General features: G+C 37.2%; 1 protein-coding gene across 3 annotated transcripts; it reads left to right on the top strand.

Moving 5' to 3' along the window:
- Positions 1-376: 376 nt before the first annotated feature.
- LOC131775691 (protein Wnt-7b) lies at positions 377-16,899 on the top strand. Of its 3 annotated transcripts, none has more exons than XM_059091815.2 (4): positions 377-513; positions 6,408-6,631; positions 7,910-8,190; positions 11,332-14,650. In XM_059091815.2, the coding sequence occupies exons 2-4, from the start codon at positions 6,538-6,540 to the stop codon at positions 11,815-11,817; spliced, it is 861 nt and encodes a 286-aa protein (XP_058947798.1). In that variant the 5' UTR covers positions 377-513; positions 6,408-6,537; the 3' UTR covers positions 11,818-14,650. The 3 variants fall into 3 exon arrangements, with proteins under 3 accessions (XP_058947798.1, XP_058947797.1, XP_058947796.1); XM_059091814.2 differs by lacking the exons at positions 377-513; positions 11,332-14,650 and adding exons at positions 6,211-6,322; positions 14,684-16,899; XM_059091813.2 differs by lacking the exon at positions 377-513 and adding an exon at positions 6,211-6,322 and having other exon boundaries at positions 11,332-14,648.
- Positions 16,900-17,467: the final 568 nt, after the last annotated feature.

Here is a 17,467-nt window from a genome sequence, read left to right as displayed (position 1 = left end):
AGGTTTCGGTATCAAGAGGCTCACTGACAAATGGCGCTACCAAACTTATTCTGTCAAGTTATTTTATCAAGAGCTTGATAATTACTTTATTGAAAAGGAAAATAAAGATTTGAGGAGAAAAACGAGCGCTAGAAGAATCTTTGAAGAATGAAACGCACATAATGCCTACGTTACCGAAATAGCAATTCCTAGGGGAACGGCTCCGCTAACGCGCGTAGAAGCTCCGCTTTCACTACAGTACTAAATTGAATATCTTTGATTGAAATGATGCGGATAGTTGAAACAAGGAAGCTTTTGAGCTGCTTACGTCTAATATGAGTTCCGTTGTACGTGTGGCGGGATTGAATTTTGTGGTATTGAAACTCATTAAGCGGCATTTAAAAGTAACGTGCGATTCTTTGTCAAGAACATTTCTAATTATACAGCATTGGCTGTAACAAGAAGAATTTATCAGAAAAAGGCCCATACCTCGCCCTGAGCATATGGTTAAACACTGCTAAAACTATACTGAAGGTAAGGCAGTCCTGTTTTGATACTGGAAGTGGGGCATTTTCTTTTCTTAATTGATCGAATATCGCTGTCTGACTTATTGAAAGCCCTTCCAGGGTGTTCGGAAACCTTTTTTTTAATTATTCGGTTGATCCGTGAAAAGGTTAACGATGTGTTGACGCAAAGATAATAGGATTGAAGAGCTTGTGATTCTTAGACAGAAAATCTCATTTTCGTGCTTGAGGTTCTTAGTTGCCTCACCTCTTGAAAGTAATCGGTGTCGCTGGCATAAATGAGTGACTACCAGAGGCGGTGGCTGCTACCGTGAGATATAGTACACCGTGCCCCTTCGAGCTTTACCCTGTTGTTTAGCGAAACCAAGTTTTAAGTGAAACAATCTGTTGGTTCCCTTTAATAGAGTTTACGACCTGCGAATAAATTTGATGTAGAATCACGGAAAAAGACACGTTCCTTCTAAGATTTTATGAATGGGAATTTACCAGTGCATATTGATGCGGAGTTGCAAAAAAAGTTCCGATCAAACAAGTGTAATAGTTAGCTTGAAGCGAGACAAAAAATATGACAATATTTGACTTCTCTAAGTCTTTTCTAAAAGATCGTAAAGTAACACTTTCATTAAATACATGCATACCAATTTCAATTAAAGGATGATAGAGGGTGACCTATAGAAAACTCATCATGTATATACAAAAAGAAATGTTCTTTAGAGAACCATTCCTTAAAACTCTAATTGAGTAAAATACGTCGTGTTGTTCTCATTCTTGGATTTAAGTCAGCTGAAGATGATCGGGCATACTGAGGACGAAATAGAGATTAATTGTATAACTATTCAACAGCTTTGCGTGACCTTCTGGCAGTTTGGTCAGCTGTTGCGTGCTTCGTGCCGTCAGCGGTGCGAACAATTTTAAGGATGTCGGGTAACCACATCACAGGTGAAGCGTTTGTGATGATGTATCAAATCCGCAGACTGAATGTTATTACGGAAGCTGTTTCGGCCTTTTGATCTTTAACCGAATGCGGCAAATCAAGTCTACTTTGATTGGTAAATGAACCATCATAGAGGAATCTTTAGTTCGTACACAGCATGGCCTCGTAATACAGTCTTCGATAACTTTTTTTCCAAATGACTTCGTTTCAGGATGATGGCATCCTTTGTTATGTTGCCGCCAAGCTCATTCAGAAAATTTTTCAAAAGAGAAACAAATGAATTTAAGCAAAGTTTTGAAATATGGAGGTACTCCTCTTTCAATTTTGATGGACGTAGCATCTCGCAGGCGTTGAAAATAGGGGAACTGATGAAAATACTTTTCTGTTTAAGAGCCATATTGGTCGCCTTTTTTTGAAAGTCCAAGGATCCAAACATAACCTCCCCTGTGCAATTGTAAGCCTAACCTGAGTAAATTCTATTTACAAACTCAACAACGTTCATACTCCTTTTAAGGAAAAAGGTCTTAAGTTTGGGCCGAGTAAAACTACTCATGTAGGATAAAAATTTGTTTAAAAGGAGGGCTTTAGCGTTTACGACAGCCTCATTGATATAAAAATCTATCTTTAAATTGAATTGTTAATAATATTGATGAATGAATGTCACAACGAAGATTAAATTTTTGTATGGAGGCATCGAGGCAATATATGGTTTATTAATAGCCAAAGTATGCTGCTCTAGGGTCGGAAGTTAATCGCGGCTTAAATTTCCACTTCTCTTAAGCAAATGAGTTTCTAAAATAGTCTCGGCAGTCCTAAATTGTCATAAAGCTGGCTCCCTCAGGGCAACGAGCTTCTGAAACGCTATGAAGCAAATTCTTATTTTACGGAAACTTTGGGTTATGTTTGGAAACCGTTTTATAGTTAAAGAACTCCTGCATGCTTTTGTAAAAATAGCCTTTTTGAGGATGGTTGACTACGATTAATTGTAACATTTAACAGTAGGATCAGTTACGGAAGAGTGATAAGCTGTAGGATTTACTATCACTTAAGTGTTTTGAATGATTGATTCAACATAACTGCCAAAAAAAAGTGCGATTTCTTGATGAGTGCTGCACTCACTGCAGGCTTCCAAAACTCTATGCATTTTCAACCCTCCAGAATAATGAGGAGTAATTCTAACACATTTTTAGAAAATGAAAAATAAAAAATGCACATCTAAAAATGTTTCCATCCAAAAAGGTGTCGATTGAATCACTGGACGAATTAAAGCACAAACATAACACAGACTAAGAGGAGTCCTCTCTTGAATATTACAACTATCATCATTCATCTATTGTATCAAATGTATCAAAATGAAGTCACTAATGAAAATTTTACAAAATGTGGGTCTGCATACACCGCGAAAGAATCCGCTGTTTTGCAGTTTACTAGAGAATGTGGATACTCCATTTAGAGTGAGTCTACGGTTTCCCAAACGTTGTCCAAAAACTTCGATTTAATACTTCACCAATTTTACAAAATACCCCTATATCTCCTAAGACGAAAATTGATTCAAAAGAGCTAAAATATTAAACGGTTTTTTCCCATTGATTCTATTATAATCTGATGAGAAATTTATCTTTATAAGGCATTGTTTTCAATTGAAAATGAAATTCACTAAGATTCCTTCGTCCAAAGTTTTTAAACCCTGTTATTTCCTTTAGAGTATGTTTCGGCCTCAATTATTTAAGTGATCAGTGGCTGGCAGGGGATTCTTCAATTCCTTTCGGCTTTTCTTTGCTTCCCCAGCCAGTTCAGTGAATTTTTACAGATGGCCAATTGTGCCCAATTGCAATTGGCCGCATCTTGAAGGGCTAATTTCATAGCGGTTGACTGTGTTTGCAATCATCTTCTTTATGATTTCTTTTCGGCTTTCTGTATGTGGTTTTAAGGTTAAGTGGATATTTATTGATTTTTCTTAACTTGCCGGTTTCTCGGCCAATTTTCTTTGTTACAAGGCCAAAAAAGGTTTTCCATGAGTAGTTTGCCGATTTAATCCTTGCTGGTACCGCACGAACGAAAGACCCATCTGCAATTCGAAAGGGGTCTATGGTTCAAAATTTTCCATTTATTTTTCAAGCTTTACGAGTGATCGGCAAAGAAGAACGAGACAGGAGAACTCTGGATTCCGTGAAGTTTTATCCATCTTCTTGCATGAAAAGATCGCGATTTTTCTACCGTTTTGTGACTCGTCAATGTTTTTCTTTCACACGTGTTATGACAGAGGAAAGACTACGCCGATAATATGGAAAAATAAGTGGTGGGAGGGCCGAGCTAAACATAGCAACAAGTACGTGCTCGGCGGCTCCTCGAGGGATGTCACTTGATCGAATGTAAATCTGTCATTTGAAGTGACTTTGCAATCATCTGTGAATGTAAAACCACAATGGAAATTAATTCCTAGCTGAAACAAAGTACATTGTGGTATATTCGGCTTATGTAACCAATTTTAGTAAGTCATTGGATTTTTTTTGTCTGTGTTCCTTTTTGTACCTTTTGGGATCAAAAGAATTTGATAATAATTGAATAAATGTACATAGAATTATCAATCATGTTACTTATTTTCAGAAGACGGAAAGGGCCGTTGATATTGTGATTCACGTTGAACAACAACCTTTCATCTGAAATTTAGAATGTGTATTGTTCCTTAAATTTTAATGAACATGGAATTTTCTGTTCTGCTTTTCAAAGGTTTACCTCAAGCAGCCCTTTTTAAAGCAAGAATACTAATGTGACATTGTAATCGTGATATTGATAAAGTTAAGGAAATATTGTCATTCTAATTTCAAAGTCGGCATTCAGCAAAGTGTTTGCAGGTATCAAAGAGATAGTTAGATTGAAATTAATTAAATAAACACAGTCCACAAATTGCCTGTTAACCTTCTATTGATAGATGATTTGATCGAAATCTTGTCTTTTAAGGCAATGACTTTAAATAACTAGTTTGATCAGAAACTAAGGAACTTTTTTTTTACGAGATGGGATATATTCTGTCTCTTTATCTGCGCACAATCTCTTTTGTAAGGCGGTCAAACGAAGGCAGTAGAAACATCAGAGCATGTCTGAATTACAAACGATTGATGATTGGGTGTTTGAACAAGATGCAATCAAATTGGTCCATGGAGCGGAACATTGTGGATATTGAAATGTGGAGTAGTTCGTGCTTTCTGCTCTTTTAATCTAATCAGTAAATTTAATAAGACATTTTCAAAGCACTCTATATGCTCTGATGATCTGTCAAACATAACACCCTTACGCAGAAAAGAAGATTTATGAGTGAATATGCGAAATATCAACAGGCTTGTCTGAATGGGTGTACAAACTGAATAGCTCTCCCAATATGGCTAAAACTTTCAAAGATTTCAAAAGGACGATCTGAGACTATACATCTGAGGAAAAATTCCTTTTAATGAAAAATCTTTTCTCAATTACATCATCTTTTTCCCCGGTAAGCTTAATAGCTGTATGGAGAGGAAGACGAAGTTTACTGAATGAAAAATGAAAGCCGTATCTCGAATACACCCAGTAAAAAGCTCGTGGAAAGTTTTTCCAACATTCTTACCCCAAATATTTTCCGAAGGAAAAATGAAGTATCTATGCCCATAGAGTTACTTGAATTGTTGCTTTATTTATCTCGCACGAACTGACGAAATTAACTATTAGCAATTTCTTACCGGCTACGTATGGATCGTTGACGTCCTTCGGCGGTGTCCGAGTTGGCTATCAATTTCCGTTATCAAGAAAAATTTACTTGTTACTTCAACAAGCATAAATCTAGAATTTTAGATTAATTATTATTTGAGCTTAGATATTTTTTGACAAGAAGAGAACGAGGCAAGTATTGTATAAATTACTGAGCCGCCGAAGTTCCCTGATAACTCAACAAAAGTTAAGATTGTGATAAGGATTGGTTGATGAGTTTGGCGCGTGGTTTCTCTTTCTAAAAGTATTGTCAAGTTGACATAATTATAGATTTATTGTGCAGCCTCTTCTGTCAGAATGAAACTTTCGTTAATAAAGAAGAAACCGGATGAAATAAAGACTACCCTTCGATAAGAAATAGAGTTCGCGAGGCGCTGCTTATGAAAAAACGCAAAACCGTTAGTTTTACCGCTTCCGCTGGATGAGGCGCGGTTAATATAACACGAGTCGAAATAACGGAGGTTGCCGTGCAATTGTGGTATAGCTGAGTGAAAACCTTCTGAAAGGGTTAGTCCGCCATTGCAAAATGGGCGGCACATCAAAGAGAAACCTTCAATTCAATTTATCAATAATGAGCTGGATGTTTGTTTTCGGAATACCTCTCAAATGCCTCAAATGCATGCAAAATCACTGTTTAATAAAATTTGGCCACGTCTATGATCTTCAATTAAGTCTTTATGCTCTTATCATTAGCTTTTTAATAAAAGTAAGTCAGCCCCGTTAGAGCTATTCCAAAAAAAAAAGAGTCGCTTGCTTCGTTAAGCGTTCTTGTCGGTTTTTAAATCAAAATATTTGAGTTAAGCCGCTGAAAAAAAATGAATGCTTCAAATTGGAAACTTCAACACTCATCAATAAAAGTTTTCCTGCTTGGATGAGAAACAATATTTAAGGCCACACATTCCGCCCAATTGTTTAGTCCACAAAGTAAATTAAAAATTTTGATTAATTCCGGTCGGCCCAATCAGGAGAAAGATCAAACAAACATTTCAATGATGACAGGATTTATATTCGTGAACTTCTGTCACCCGCTAGATAAAAAGAACGAACTTGAACCGTTTAAAATGGAGAGCCAACACGGGATAGCTCTTTTCACCTTACTAGTTGCCACAGTATTCGCGTACATGCAAGCCAACTCCAAGCTTTTGTGAGTGAGAATTCATTCCTGTGTTCTTGTACTTTACAAAGACAATCGTATTTAATTCAAACTTTCTATGTCATGTCTTTGGCAGGTTTGTGTCCTCTGTCGCAACTCTTGTCCCAAGCCTTATCTGTACTCGCATTCCAGGCTTGTCTAATAGGCAAAGAAATGTGTGCGACGAAAACCCAAAAGTCATTTATTGCATAAGAGAGGGTTATCGAATGGCTGCAGAGGAATGCAGGTTCCAGTTCCGAAAAAGCAGATGGAATTGTACTCTACTCGGCGAAACATCGGATTTCGACGACAAAGCCATTAGTAAGTGGGATTAACATCCTCTAAGATTGTCTTAAATGTCGGCTTTCTAATGAGACACTACAGGCCTCTCGAATATATATCATGCAATTAACTATTGCCTTTCTTTGTCAGTCCACTTTAGTTGAACTGTTACAAAGTGTTTGTTTGTTTGTTTGAAGTAAATGGCTCACTATTTAGCTGAGAGTCCTCTTATGAATCCACTTATGTTTAAGTGTCTTGAAGTGTTTCCGGTATACGGCGACAGTATTTTCATTTGTCCAAACTTTCAGCTTCCCGACACAAAAGCTAGCACTTTTGGTGCTGCCTATAATTTTCTACTGACCGATCGATATTGTAAAACAAACCAATATGAAATTTTTGATTGTTTCTGTAAGGCAATTTTTAACGAGTTTGAATGTGTTTAAATTTAAAGTGAAGTTGGACATTTAAATGTTTAATTGTCCCAGTTCTGCGTATTACGTATAAGAACGGGCTACGTGGTATGATACTTTCATGCGCAGCTTTTTGAGACATCTGTTCATATCAAAGGATGTGTTTCGCTCTCGAGGAGTAAATATACAGCCTGCATTCCTTCTAGAACTAGTGTCCCAATAAGTTATGCTTGCAGAAGCTGCAAGAGCAATGTTATGTTATGCTTTCAATCCTCCTGAGCGATTTTGTAGTGAAGGAGTAAAGATGATTGTAACTAGACCCGTCGTCTTCTAGAAATCATCCAGAGACTGATACTAATATTTTCAGCCATCGATCATGTGAAATGAAATTAAAAAAAAATTATATTTAAAAAGCTATTTTAAGCATCCTCATTTCAAATTTATAAGGTTCTCACCAATGTCGATTATTTTAGTCCTTTTTTAATAAGTGGAAATCACTTGTTGTTGATAATTCGATAAAACTGGATATTTTTGGTTTCCTCTAAAATATATTACATGTTTCGACCAAGATCTAATGATGATAGTAGATATGAGTATTTAGCTGACAAAAAACTGCATCACTGGGATTTTTAGGGTTACTCAAGTATTTCATTTTTGCATCGATTAACTTGGAAAAGAAGGATAGTCTTTTAAAGGAAATGCCCAAAACTTTGTTCTATGAAAACAATTATATATGCATGGAATAAATCTTTGCCGAAGGATTTGCTTCAGTCTGAAACTCTTGAACATACGTGAAAATATCAGTTGAAAGACTGATGCTAAAAGTTGTGTTCATTTTACGTTAGTGAACTAAAGGTGACTAATTATGCAAAGATGTCCGTTCAAACGTTGTCTCTCCCACTTGTAGAGGGCACTAGAGAGATGGCTTACACGCAAGCTATCATTTCGGCTGGAGTTGTGTACACAGTCACCCGAGCCTGTAGTATGGGAAACCTCAGCGAATGCAATTGTGACAAGAAACTCACGGGTACGGAGAAAAAAAAGCACTACAAAGGTTGGTCGTGGGGTGGTTGTTCTGTCGACTTGAGCTTCGGTCTCGATCTTTCCAGTCGCTTCGTGAATGCTCGCGAGGAGAAACACAATGCCTTTTGGCTGATGAACAGGCATAACAGCAGGGCTGGTAGGCAGGTAGGAGATTTAATTAGATAATTGCTTTTCTAATTAGTTAATGATAATGACGGCTAAACAATTTCGGATTGGCCTGAATTGTCTTGGTCACACGAAGAAGCTTGTAGCCGTGAAATTTGCATATGAAAAGGGTTCATATTGCAGGAACTTTCAACCTTGATCCAAGATAATTATATATTGGATTATTACGCTCCAATTTGAACACGTGTACAAAATTCGTCGATTTTTCAACACAATTTGGCAAGATTCTTCAGAAACTTAAATCGAAAGTAAAATAACTAATTGGGCAACGACAATTGTATAATAAACAATATTGAATGTTTACTGAGGAAGACATTCAAACTTATTAAAAAGTAACCGCAAAACCACGTCGTAGGAAATTAAAACTCTACGCTCAAAATGTTCATATCCTCAAGAAAAATAATGCATGCTCCCTAATATTAAAAAAAGTGCTAAAATGATTTATGATTTGTAAAGTTCGACTTCGAAATATTTGACCTCGCTTAAAATGATCAATAACAAAAAATGACGGAACTCGAATTTTTTTATCTTTGTTTCCCTTTGACTACAGCAGACAAAAAAAAGCAATCTGAAGAGTGAGACATATTCTTATTTTTGGACTTGTGTATAGTTTATTTAATCGTGTTGTGACTCTCTCTCTGGGAATGGCTTAGTATCTTTTAATCTGCCTCATGATTGAGAACTGAGAGAGTCATACAATATGTAATAAAGGACTCTGTCCAGATGAAATGACCCGTGTTAACAAGGAAACCGATAAACTCGAAAGAGAAGAAGGGTTACGCTAAATTTTTCTTATCTCTAACGGAAAGTGTGATTTGGTCAAAATTTTCCTTATGAGATAAGTTTTGCTTGCAAATATTTAATGCTAATATTTAAAACTCCTTATGCCATACCACCACCTCGCTCAACTACTGGCTGTTAGCTTTATATTTTACAGTAATCCGTCCTTTAACTAAGTTGACCATGAAATACCAGCTTGAGTTAGTTTAACCGGAATATGCAATATATAAAAGTGGCTATGGTCTAATGACTGTTCATTCCCTTCCAACATTTTTGCCAACTTACGTAATGTGCATACAATGCCCTCTGAATAAAGTCAACGTTTAGATGAAAGCAATAGTTTTTCAAACATGCGCTGGAATTCATTGCCTAACTCAGAAATGAGCGAAATCATACTGTGAAGAGAATGCTTGATACGTGAAGCTCTGCGAAGGTATGCAGTACATCAGCGATCGAACGAAACTGTGCTTTCGCTTAGACAGTTTCAGTTACGCTCACCAATTGTAAAGGGCATAGGAAATTTTAAATCTATCATATTTAGAAATGAATTCGAGAATTTGGGAAAGCAAACTACACTTAAAGTGATACTTGTAACTAAAAGCGCTTTCCCATGGTGGTGCAATGTTAACTTTTGTGGATCCGAAAACCACTAGGCATGGTTCGAAAAGAAAGCATTGTTTAGTTGAATTTTAGTAATTAAAACAAAGTGAGTTCTCTTAGCCCGCCTGCAGAGATTAATATTAACGGCGGAATCTCTAACAGCTGGGAACCCTGAAAACAAACATTGACAGAGCATCTTTTATGTTGATAACAATTTTTTTAATATGTCGAAAAATTTATTTTTGGAATAAAAGAAATTTAGTTTCCCACGCCTAAAATTGAGACCGATATTCCTGAGATTATTTTAAGAAACGGAAAGAATCGTCTTCTTCCTCTTTCTTGAAGAAAAAAAAGGCCGTGAAGACTGCAGATACTTCCGCGGTGGAACAAATATAATTTTACTATCCAGTTGGCTGTATCATAAAGTGACTGAAAGGAACATTGATGGCGGTCATTAACTGTAGAAACAGGATCTCAGGAAATGTTGCTACGCGCATAAAATCAACAATTTTTTTTTATTCCTACATATTAAGGAGCACTAAGCGAAATGTTTCCACAAAAAGACGTTTTCCTTAACTTAGTTGCTTTTGGCTATTATCTTTTGGGAATTTCTTGGTTTAAAATGATTCTCAGTGCAATGTCGTTTATAAAATACGTTTTAAAATCGACTCAAGGCATTTTAGTCACACCGTCTCATTCGCTAAATCGCAGTTTACGAGAGCCTCATAATTCGTCAAACCGTGGCGCTGAGTATTAAAAGCTATAAAGAAACTCTTTCAATGGTATTTGATTTTGAGGTTCACCTTCGTGTGCGCCTTTGTTTACACATTGCTTCCTCTAAATTGGGAGTCGTTTTAGAGATATTTTTATTGAAAGAACTGTACAATTCTTCTGTTAATCTTTGGCTAATTTTTAGTTTTCGGCTTAAAAGGGAAAGGTGGGTTTAACTTAAATAAGATCTTTCCGTTTTGCTCTCGCATACAAAAGAATATAAGAAAAAAAATTAATCTAAACCGAGAGATATCGATGCCAACTTAATCACTAAAGTGAGTTGCATTTACTCCTTCTGAAAGTAGTAAACATGAAGCGCTATTTAGGAGAGACCTGTATTTCCAACGTGTTCCGACCTTTACTCTATTCTTCTCAGTTCGAATACAACCAAACAGCATAACGACTTTGAGCATGTAGCTCTGAATGATACTTTCGTGGCTATTATAGCTATCTGATAGTTTAGTCTTCATTGAGAATAATACCCGTAAATACAGTACATTAGGCCCCACCCCATCCCACCCCCAAAAGCGGGACGACGAATATTAAAGTAATTTTGTGAGAGAACCCCCTTTAAAAAGGGGGTCTTAACGACTGTGCTAGTTAGCTGACTGAGGAGGGAGGTGTGGTATAAGAACCTTAAGCGGGCTCAAACGAAATTCACACGTTTGCTAAAAATTCTCCATTTCATTTTTGTGGATCAAGTACCTATTGCCCGCATCTATATCCACGTGGAGTTAAACACGACTTTACATTGCTACATAATCATTTTTGTTAGAGAATGGACAACTAATTAAAGAACTTAGTAATTAGACGACCAAAACAAATAATTTAGAGGATGCGTTACAGAGATCATCTTTCCACAAGGAGGACGCTACATGGTTTGGAATGGTCACTGTCTGTTGTTTGTCGAAGCAGAGCGCAGCCTTAACTTTTCACCTAAACCTGGGACATTTTTCTCGCTTGCTTTAGGTTGTGAGACAGAAATTGGTTAAAGTTTGCAAATGCCATGGATTGTCAGGGTCCTGTGTAGAGCAAACATGCTGGATGGCCCTGTCCTCTTTCCGTAAAGTCGCAGAAAAGTTGAAAGAGTATTATCACACTGCTTTGAGAGTTGATGCCTTGACGGGCGCGACCTCCGGAGGGGCGAAGCCTGAACACCTTGTCTTACAATCGAATAATTCAAAGAAGCCACACACGCGTAGCCTGGTGTATCTAAATGACTCTAAGGCATTCTGTAATCGGGATCCGAAACTTCGAATCCCGGGAACCCGAGATCGCATCTGCAACACGACCGGCTCTACTGAGGAAGACCACTGTGATGTCATGTGCTGTGGGCGCGGCCACGACACGCACAATCTTACTGAAGTGGTTCAGTGTAGCTGTAAATTTCATTGGTGCTGCGAGGTCAAATGTCATGAGTGCGTCAACAACGTAATAAGGCACACGTGCAAGTAGATGGCGATCATGCGCGTGGCACAGCTTACATTGACATTTAAATCGGAATTTGAGGGCCTAAGTGCTAACAGCGAAAATCGCCATGTTAAAATGAAACGATTAAAAGGACAGTTCATACCATGTACAGAAGAACAGTCATACAATCGGACGTGTCGAAAACGTCGTAAAATACAGGTGCAACTAGGGCACCAATAACAGTAACCATTTAAGTACTGCAGGCACTTAAAGTGCTTTTTATCTGTAAAGATGTTCACATGTCATTTATGAAATGTCGTGTTTTGTGACGGAAAGTGATCCACTTAGGATCACATATGATAAGATCGAACTGACTTTGAGATATATGTAAACTTATCTAATTATTAAAAGGTAGAACCGTCAAAAAGTTAAGTCATATTATTGTAGATGTGTTGAGATGTATAGAGTATAAAAGACTAATAGCCTTGATTAAAAATCTAGAATTTAAAGTTAATGGAATATCCGTAGGTTCTTATACCACACCTCTTACGCTCGAGAAATGAGGAATGCTATTTGTCTGTGGTAGCCTGCATATCAATGGGGCCTGCATATCAATGGTAGCCTGCATATCAAAGGCAGTTTTAAGATTCAAGATACACGATTGTTTTTCGTGTTATTTTCTGCTTTTCAATTCTGCTCCAAACACAGTTTTGTCATTTTACGATAACTTATCGCATTTTTGTTTTTATTTAGGTCTAGGGAATAATTAAAGCTAACGCGCGCAAACTACCCAATTGGAATGAAGATATCGTTTCTCGGCCTGTGAGTTACAAGATTCATAAAAATAACCTCTGTGTAGCTGACGTAGCATAATTTACTTCGTTTCGTTGCATTTCTTTATTTAATTTAAAGTAAACTTGAAACATCAACTATCAACCGTCGACCGTCGCGCTTAGATCGTAGCTGTAGAATTGTTCCGAGCGCGGAGGAATTTTTTATAATGACAATTTATGTTATCGCTAACATTTTTTGGTGAGGGAAGGCTTTATTATTTTTCCAATCATAAAACTTTCTCCAGCTTTTTCGTTTCTTCTTTGAAATTACCCATTTAAGTTATCCGGTATTTACATAATGAAAATTTTCATCAAGCCAGTACAAAGTCAAAGCCAGTAGGAGGTGTGGTATAAGGCGAAATCAGTCTACTTTTAGAGCAATTTTCAATGAGTGTTGAAACAATGGGGGATTGCATTGGGTTGCTCTATTTTCATCTGTGATAGGAATTCTAAAGCTCCTAAAATCCAGTCGATAAATAAGACGAGAAATGAAATAAAATCTCGAATTGGTCCTTCGAGGAGGTTCAGCTCTCAAGTGGCTCCTATGAGGATGTTTCTTTGTTTTGTTTGGAAGTTGCGATTACTTTGGTTTTTATCAGTTTACGACACTCATAAGAATTGCGCTCTAATAAACCAATTAAACGAAGTATTCGTTTGTGAAAGTGTTTTCTTTTTGCATCGTATAGTCGGTAATAGAAAAAAAACTGTCGACAATAAGATTCCGTTAAGAATGAAAAGATGAACTAAGTCACTGAACTTTTTTCAAGTTCTGCAAAATAACTAGACGCAGGTGGCCGCTAAAATTTTAGTTTTAGTTACCCTGGCGCTTAGACTACGAGTAATCTCTCTTCGGCGAAGTATCTTGTGCGGATCAAAAAGTGATTTTCGGTAAAGATATGACGTCAGCGCGTCGCGCTGAACTAGGCGCCTCACACTTAGAGTTCCGAGTGGCGCCTAACATTTTTTCCTTCTTATCATTTTTTGGATCACGCGACGGACTTCGTCGAAAAGAAAGAGCTGCTCTTAGTCTGTCTAATGATTGGCACAAATCTTTTGTCTGTATTTTTAGCTGAAGACAGTGTTTTTTGTTGTTAATCGGTTGATGTAGAAGCGTGTCAGAAGTAGTCGCACTGTTAAAGCGGTGGCCATCCGCGTCTTTGGAAAGTGTTTCCTAACATCTCTATTGGTAGGACAAATCACCGTTGAATTATCAAGAAGAGCGTTAAAGATTAAATCTAGTTATCAAAAATTTCAATGAAGTGTATAGTGAGAAAACAACGGGGCAAATATTAAAGGTTATTTCAAACTTAGTTGTGCCGTGCTCTGCGCCATGTTGGATGGTGTGACGCTTCACAGTTTCCACTTTTTATCTACGTGATGCCAGCTAAAAGTGGCAACCGTAGGACGTCTACGATCCAAAATGGCGCTCACGGTTCAAAGTTCAAACGTCAAGATTGCAAATATTTGTTCTCGGTTTTCATACATTTTGCTTCTTGTTACCCAATTTTTCCATACGGATTGCTATACTACAAGATATTTCCATCATTTCAATGGCAACCTGTTTCACCAATGAAAGCTTCCTTTAAATCTCCATCTTTGAGCAAGTGAAGTTACTTCAAGATAAGTTATTCCCTCCATATTTTTAACTCATTACAAGTTACTATCGTTTGCGAGTAAATATATGAAAGTTAGTGTCTCTATCTTGAGTAAACTGTTATGATTTGTCTTATAAAGCAACTCGAGTGAGATGGCTCCTTTATCCGATTTATTTTAGGAAAGGCTGACGCTCAAGATAAGTTGGGGCGGTGTGTAAATCCTTTATCAACTACCAGTTGATAATAAACCAATTTTTTTAACTTATAGTAACTCCATTTTTGAAGTATTTGTTTCACAGAGGGTTTAAAATGGACTTTTCTGTGAAAGAGTCCCCTGGAAGTCCGCGGGTTTCATATCTTGGCGTAAACCTCAACCCGTTTTCTTTCCTAAACGAATATAAATTACGAGAAAGAAACATAAAGCACTTTGGCCAGTATGCTTTTCTTGTAAATCTTTGCTTTACCGGGAACTTTTTTCACTAGGCTCTTAAAGACAGTCTCAAATTACACTGCCATTGCCATGGTACCTCTGGATCATGCGTGTCAAGAACCTGCTGGCAAGATCTTCCTGGTTTTAAAAAGATAGGCTCTCAATTAAAGCAACGCTACCTTAAAGCCTCTCGTGTTAAAACTATTAAATATCCATCTCCAAACGGTAGACGAGATGCGTATCTTTGGTTGGAGTTCGGCGACAACAAGCCTCCTTCTAGAGACTTGGTTTACATCGAAGACTCCCCGAATTACTGCGATCGAGATCGAAGGAGGAAAATTCCCGGAACAACAGAACGAGAATGCAATAAGACATCAGATGGAATCGATGGCTGCGAGCTGATGTGTTGCGGCCGAGGCTACAATACTCATGAGATTGTCAAAAAGTGGCGTTGCAATTGCAAGTTTCATTGGTGTTGTCATGTTGAATGCGAGAACTGCAAAGAGCGTGTGGAAATATTCAGATGCAAATGAAGAGTTATTCAACAATCAATGCGTAAAATGCACGCGAGTCATTCAAAATCTCATATTTAAACTTGTGCAGTCACTTTTCCTGCTCGATTTTATGTGTTCATCGAGGAAGAAAGAAGAAAGCCAGTCTTAAGATAAACGAAGAAGGCATTTTGCATTTTCCGTTGACCATTGGCTTACAACGAGTTTCTATCCTTTTGGAAATGTAGATAGTTATGGGAACTGTAAATACAAGTTGTAAAACGAATTGATAAATCCTAAATATTTATCACAAATAATTCGGTTTTAACGACAACCGGCCTTCTATCGGCTTGCTGCCGAACGACTGCCCTGTCCATCAATTTAGTAGATTCTATTGTTGAATGACAGAGGATCATCATTGAATTTCGTATCTCAGTGAGGAATAATGACACTTACGGTTTTAAGATTTTAATGAAAGGCTGGGACTTTTTTATTTCTGACAGTCAAGGTAGGAGGCATCGGTTTTTGTAATTTTAGATGGCAAATTGAGGGAAAAGTTTTCGTTTGTGGCTTTGTAATCGATGAAGAGACAAACGATGGACTATATTATAAAAAGTGACGAAGAAACTTGCGTACCGAATTGATAGCTCTCGATGACTGTGCTAAAACTCGAGACTAGGAAATTGGGTCGACCATATCGAATTCGTCCAGATAAACTGCATAATAATCTTACAAAAGTCAGTAAAAGCGGTTGTACGACTGCAGCAAATGCAAAAAGATGAGCAATTCATAACTTGATATCATAGCCTGCCAGTTTTATCTCAACGCGCTACAATTTCAAATAAAGACAAAGTTTGTCAAAAACATTTGCTATCATTGGCGATTATTGATTTTATTCTCGTTTAGAAACTAAGGCCTTAGGCATCTTGAAAATGATCTTTAAGGTTTCTCAAAACTGCAAACCAGATGTTTCTTTATTTTGATGCCTTTTGACTTGTTTTATATTATTTATTTAATTACGAATGTCAGTCAAAAATGTCCCAGGGAAATATCGTTTCAGCATATTTATAATGGCATTAAGTTATTAGTATCTTTCTATATAATCTGCAAGCACGTCGGGGACACTGAGTTTAATTATCAATGTTCCCAGGTTTTAAAGAGGGACATGATCTGGCAGTAGTATTTATAATCTGCACACGCTGGCCACATTGATGCTAAGTGTCGGAAATTAGAAGATTGCTTACCAGGCTTATATTCATAGATGTAGCCATTTTGTATAAATATTTTATCTTGAATACTGATTCAACACAGTAGTCAAACGTTTATGCATGTGCGAACGTTTTAACGTTCAGGTAGCGCGCTTCTAGGCTGTCACAACCAAGTTGTCTAACAGGAATTACAAACAACTGCAAAAGCTAGTGAGTCACAGTGTTTCAAAAGCGTATAACTTTTTCGGTTAGGCTGAATATAGAATGATGAATTAATTTGATACCAGTCCCTGAATAAGATTCATGTTCGAAAAGTCTCGAGTTTTCCTTTTGCTTACTTCTTTATGAATGTGTCAGCGTTCTTTCGCTTATTTTGCCAGACAGCTGTTGTTTATTACGTTTTGCTTTGAAATTTTGCACGGGAAAATGGCGCGCGGCAGGCCAGAACGGATCCACTTGCGTATGCCCGACGTTTGACCACTGAGTTCATTGATTCAAACAGTGTACACATTCATTTCATTTATAAAATAAGAAAAGTAGAGATTAGGAAATAGATGTACAGGAAAAATCGTTGTTGTGCCGTCTTATGATGTGCTTTAAATTTGCCACATTTCACTTAGTTGGTGTTTAGAAGGTGGTCCACGAGAATTCCTGAACAAGACGTTACCCAGAAGACCTGAACAACGGGTCTGTATTTTTTAATCTATCAGGGCGTAGTATCTCTGTTTGTTGTCGACCTATCAGAGCACGCACATCTTTATTATCTGAGCAATCGTAATAACACTCAAATATTGCGGTCAGATTTTTCTGTTTTCTATTATTAGAAAGGCAATGTTCATTTTTAAACTCAGTTATGCCGAATTGAATCCATGCAATCGTACCCGCTCTCCTGTCAATTTGTAGAATTTGAGCATTTTGCACTACGCCTAACAGTGCAATTGTTCATTGAGTTAGACTCTTCTTGTCTCGCACAGAAGACTCTTTTTTCCCTTTTCGAAATATGCGAGATTGAAAAAAATTGGAAATTGAAAGTACCAAAAATAATGAAAGTATCATTTATTTCCAGCTGAGAATATAATGATAACACATTTGTCAAGAACATGCCTCTTTTCTGTCCTGTTATCACACATCCAAGCTC

Source organism: Pocillopora verrucosa, chromosome 14 (assembly GCF_036669915.1).
Source record: "Pocillopora verrucosa isolate sample1 chromosome 14, ASM3666991v2, whole genome shotgun sequence".
Lineage (NCBI taxonomy): Eukaryota > Metazoa > Cnidaria > Anthozoa > Scleractinia > Pocilloporidae > Pocillopora > Pocillopora verrucosa.
The sequence above is the reverse complement of the archived record's forward strand: the minus strand, read 5'-3'. Positions and strand labels throughout refer to the sequence as shown.

Bases quoted from the DNA above. Each gene is read 5' to 3' on its own strand.
- LOC131775691 (XM_059091813.2), top strand. From the start codon at position 6,240: ATGGAGAGCCAACACGGGATAGCTCTTTTCACCTTACTAGTTGCCACA. The intron at 6,632-7,909 runs GTAAGTGGGATT...TCCCACTTGTAG, and splicing joins TTTCGACGACAAAGCCATTA to AGGGCACTAGAGAGATGGCT. The intron at 8,191-11,331 runs GTAGGAGATTTA...CGCTTGCTTTAG, and splicing joins ACAGCAGGGCTGGTAGGCAG to GTTGTGAGACAGAAATTGGT.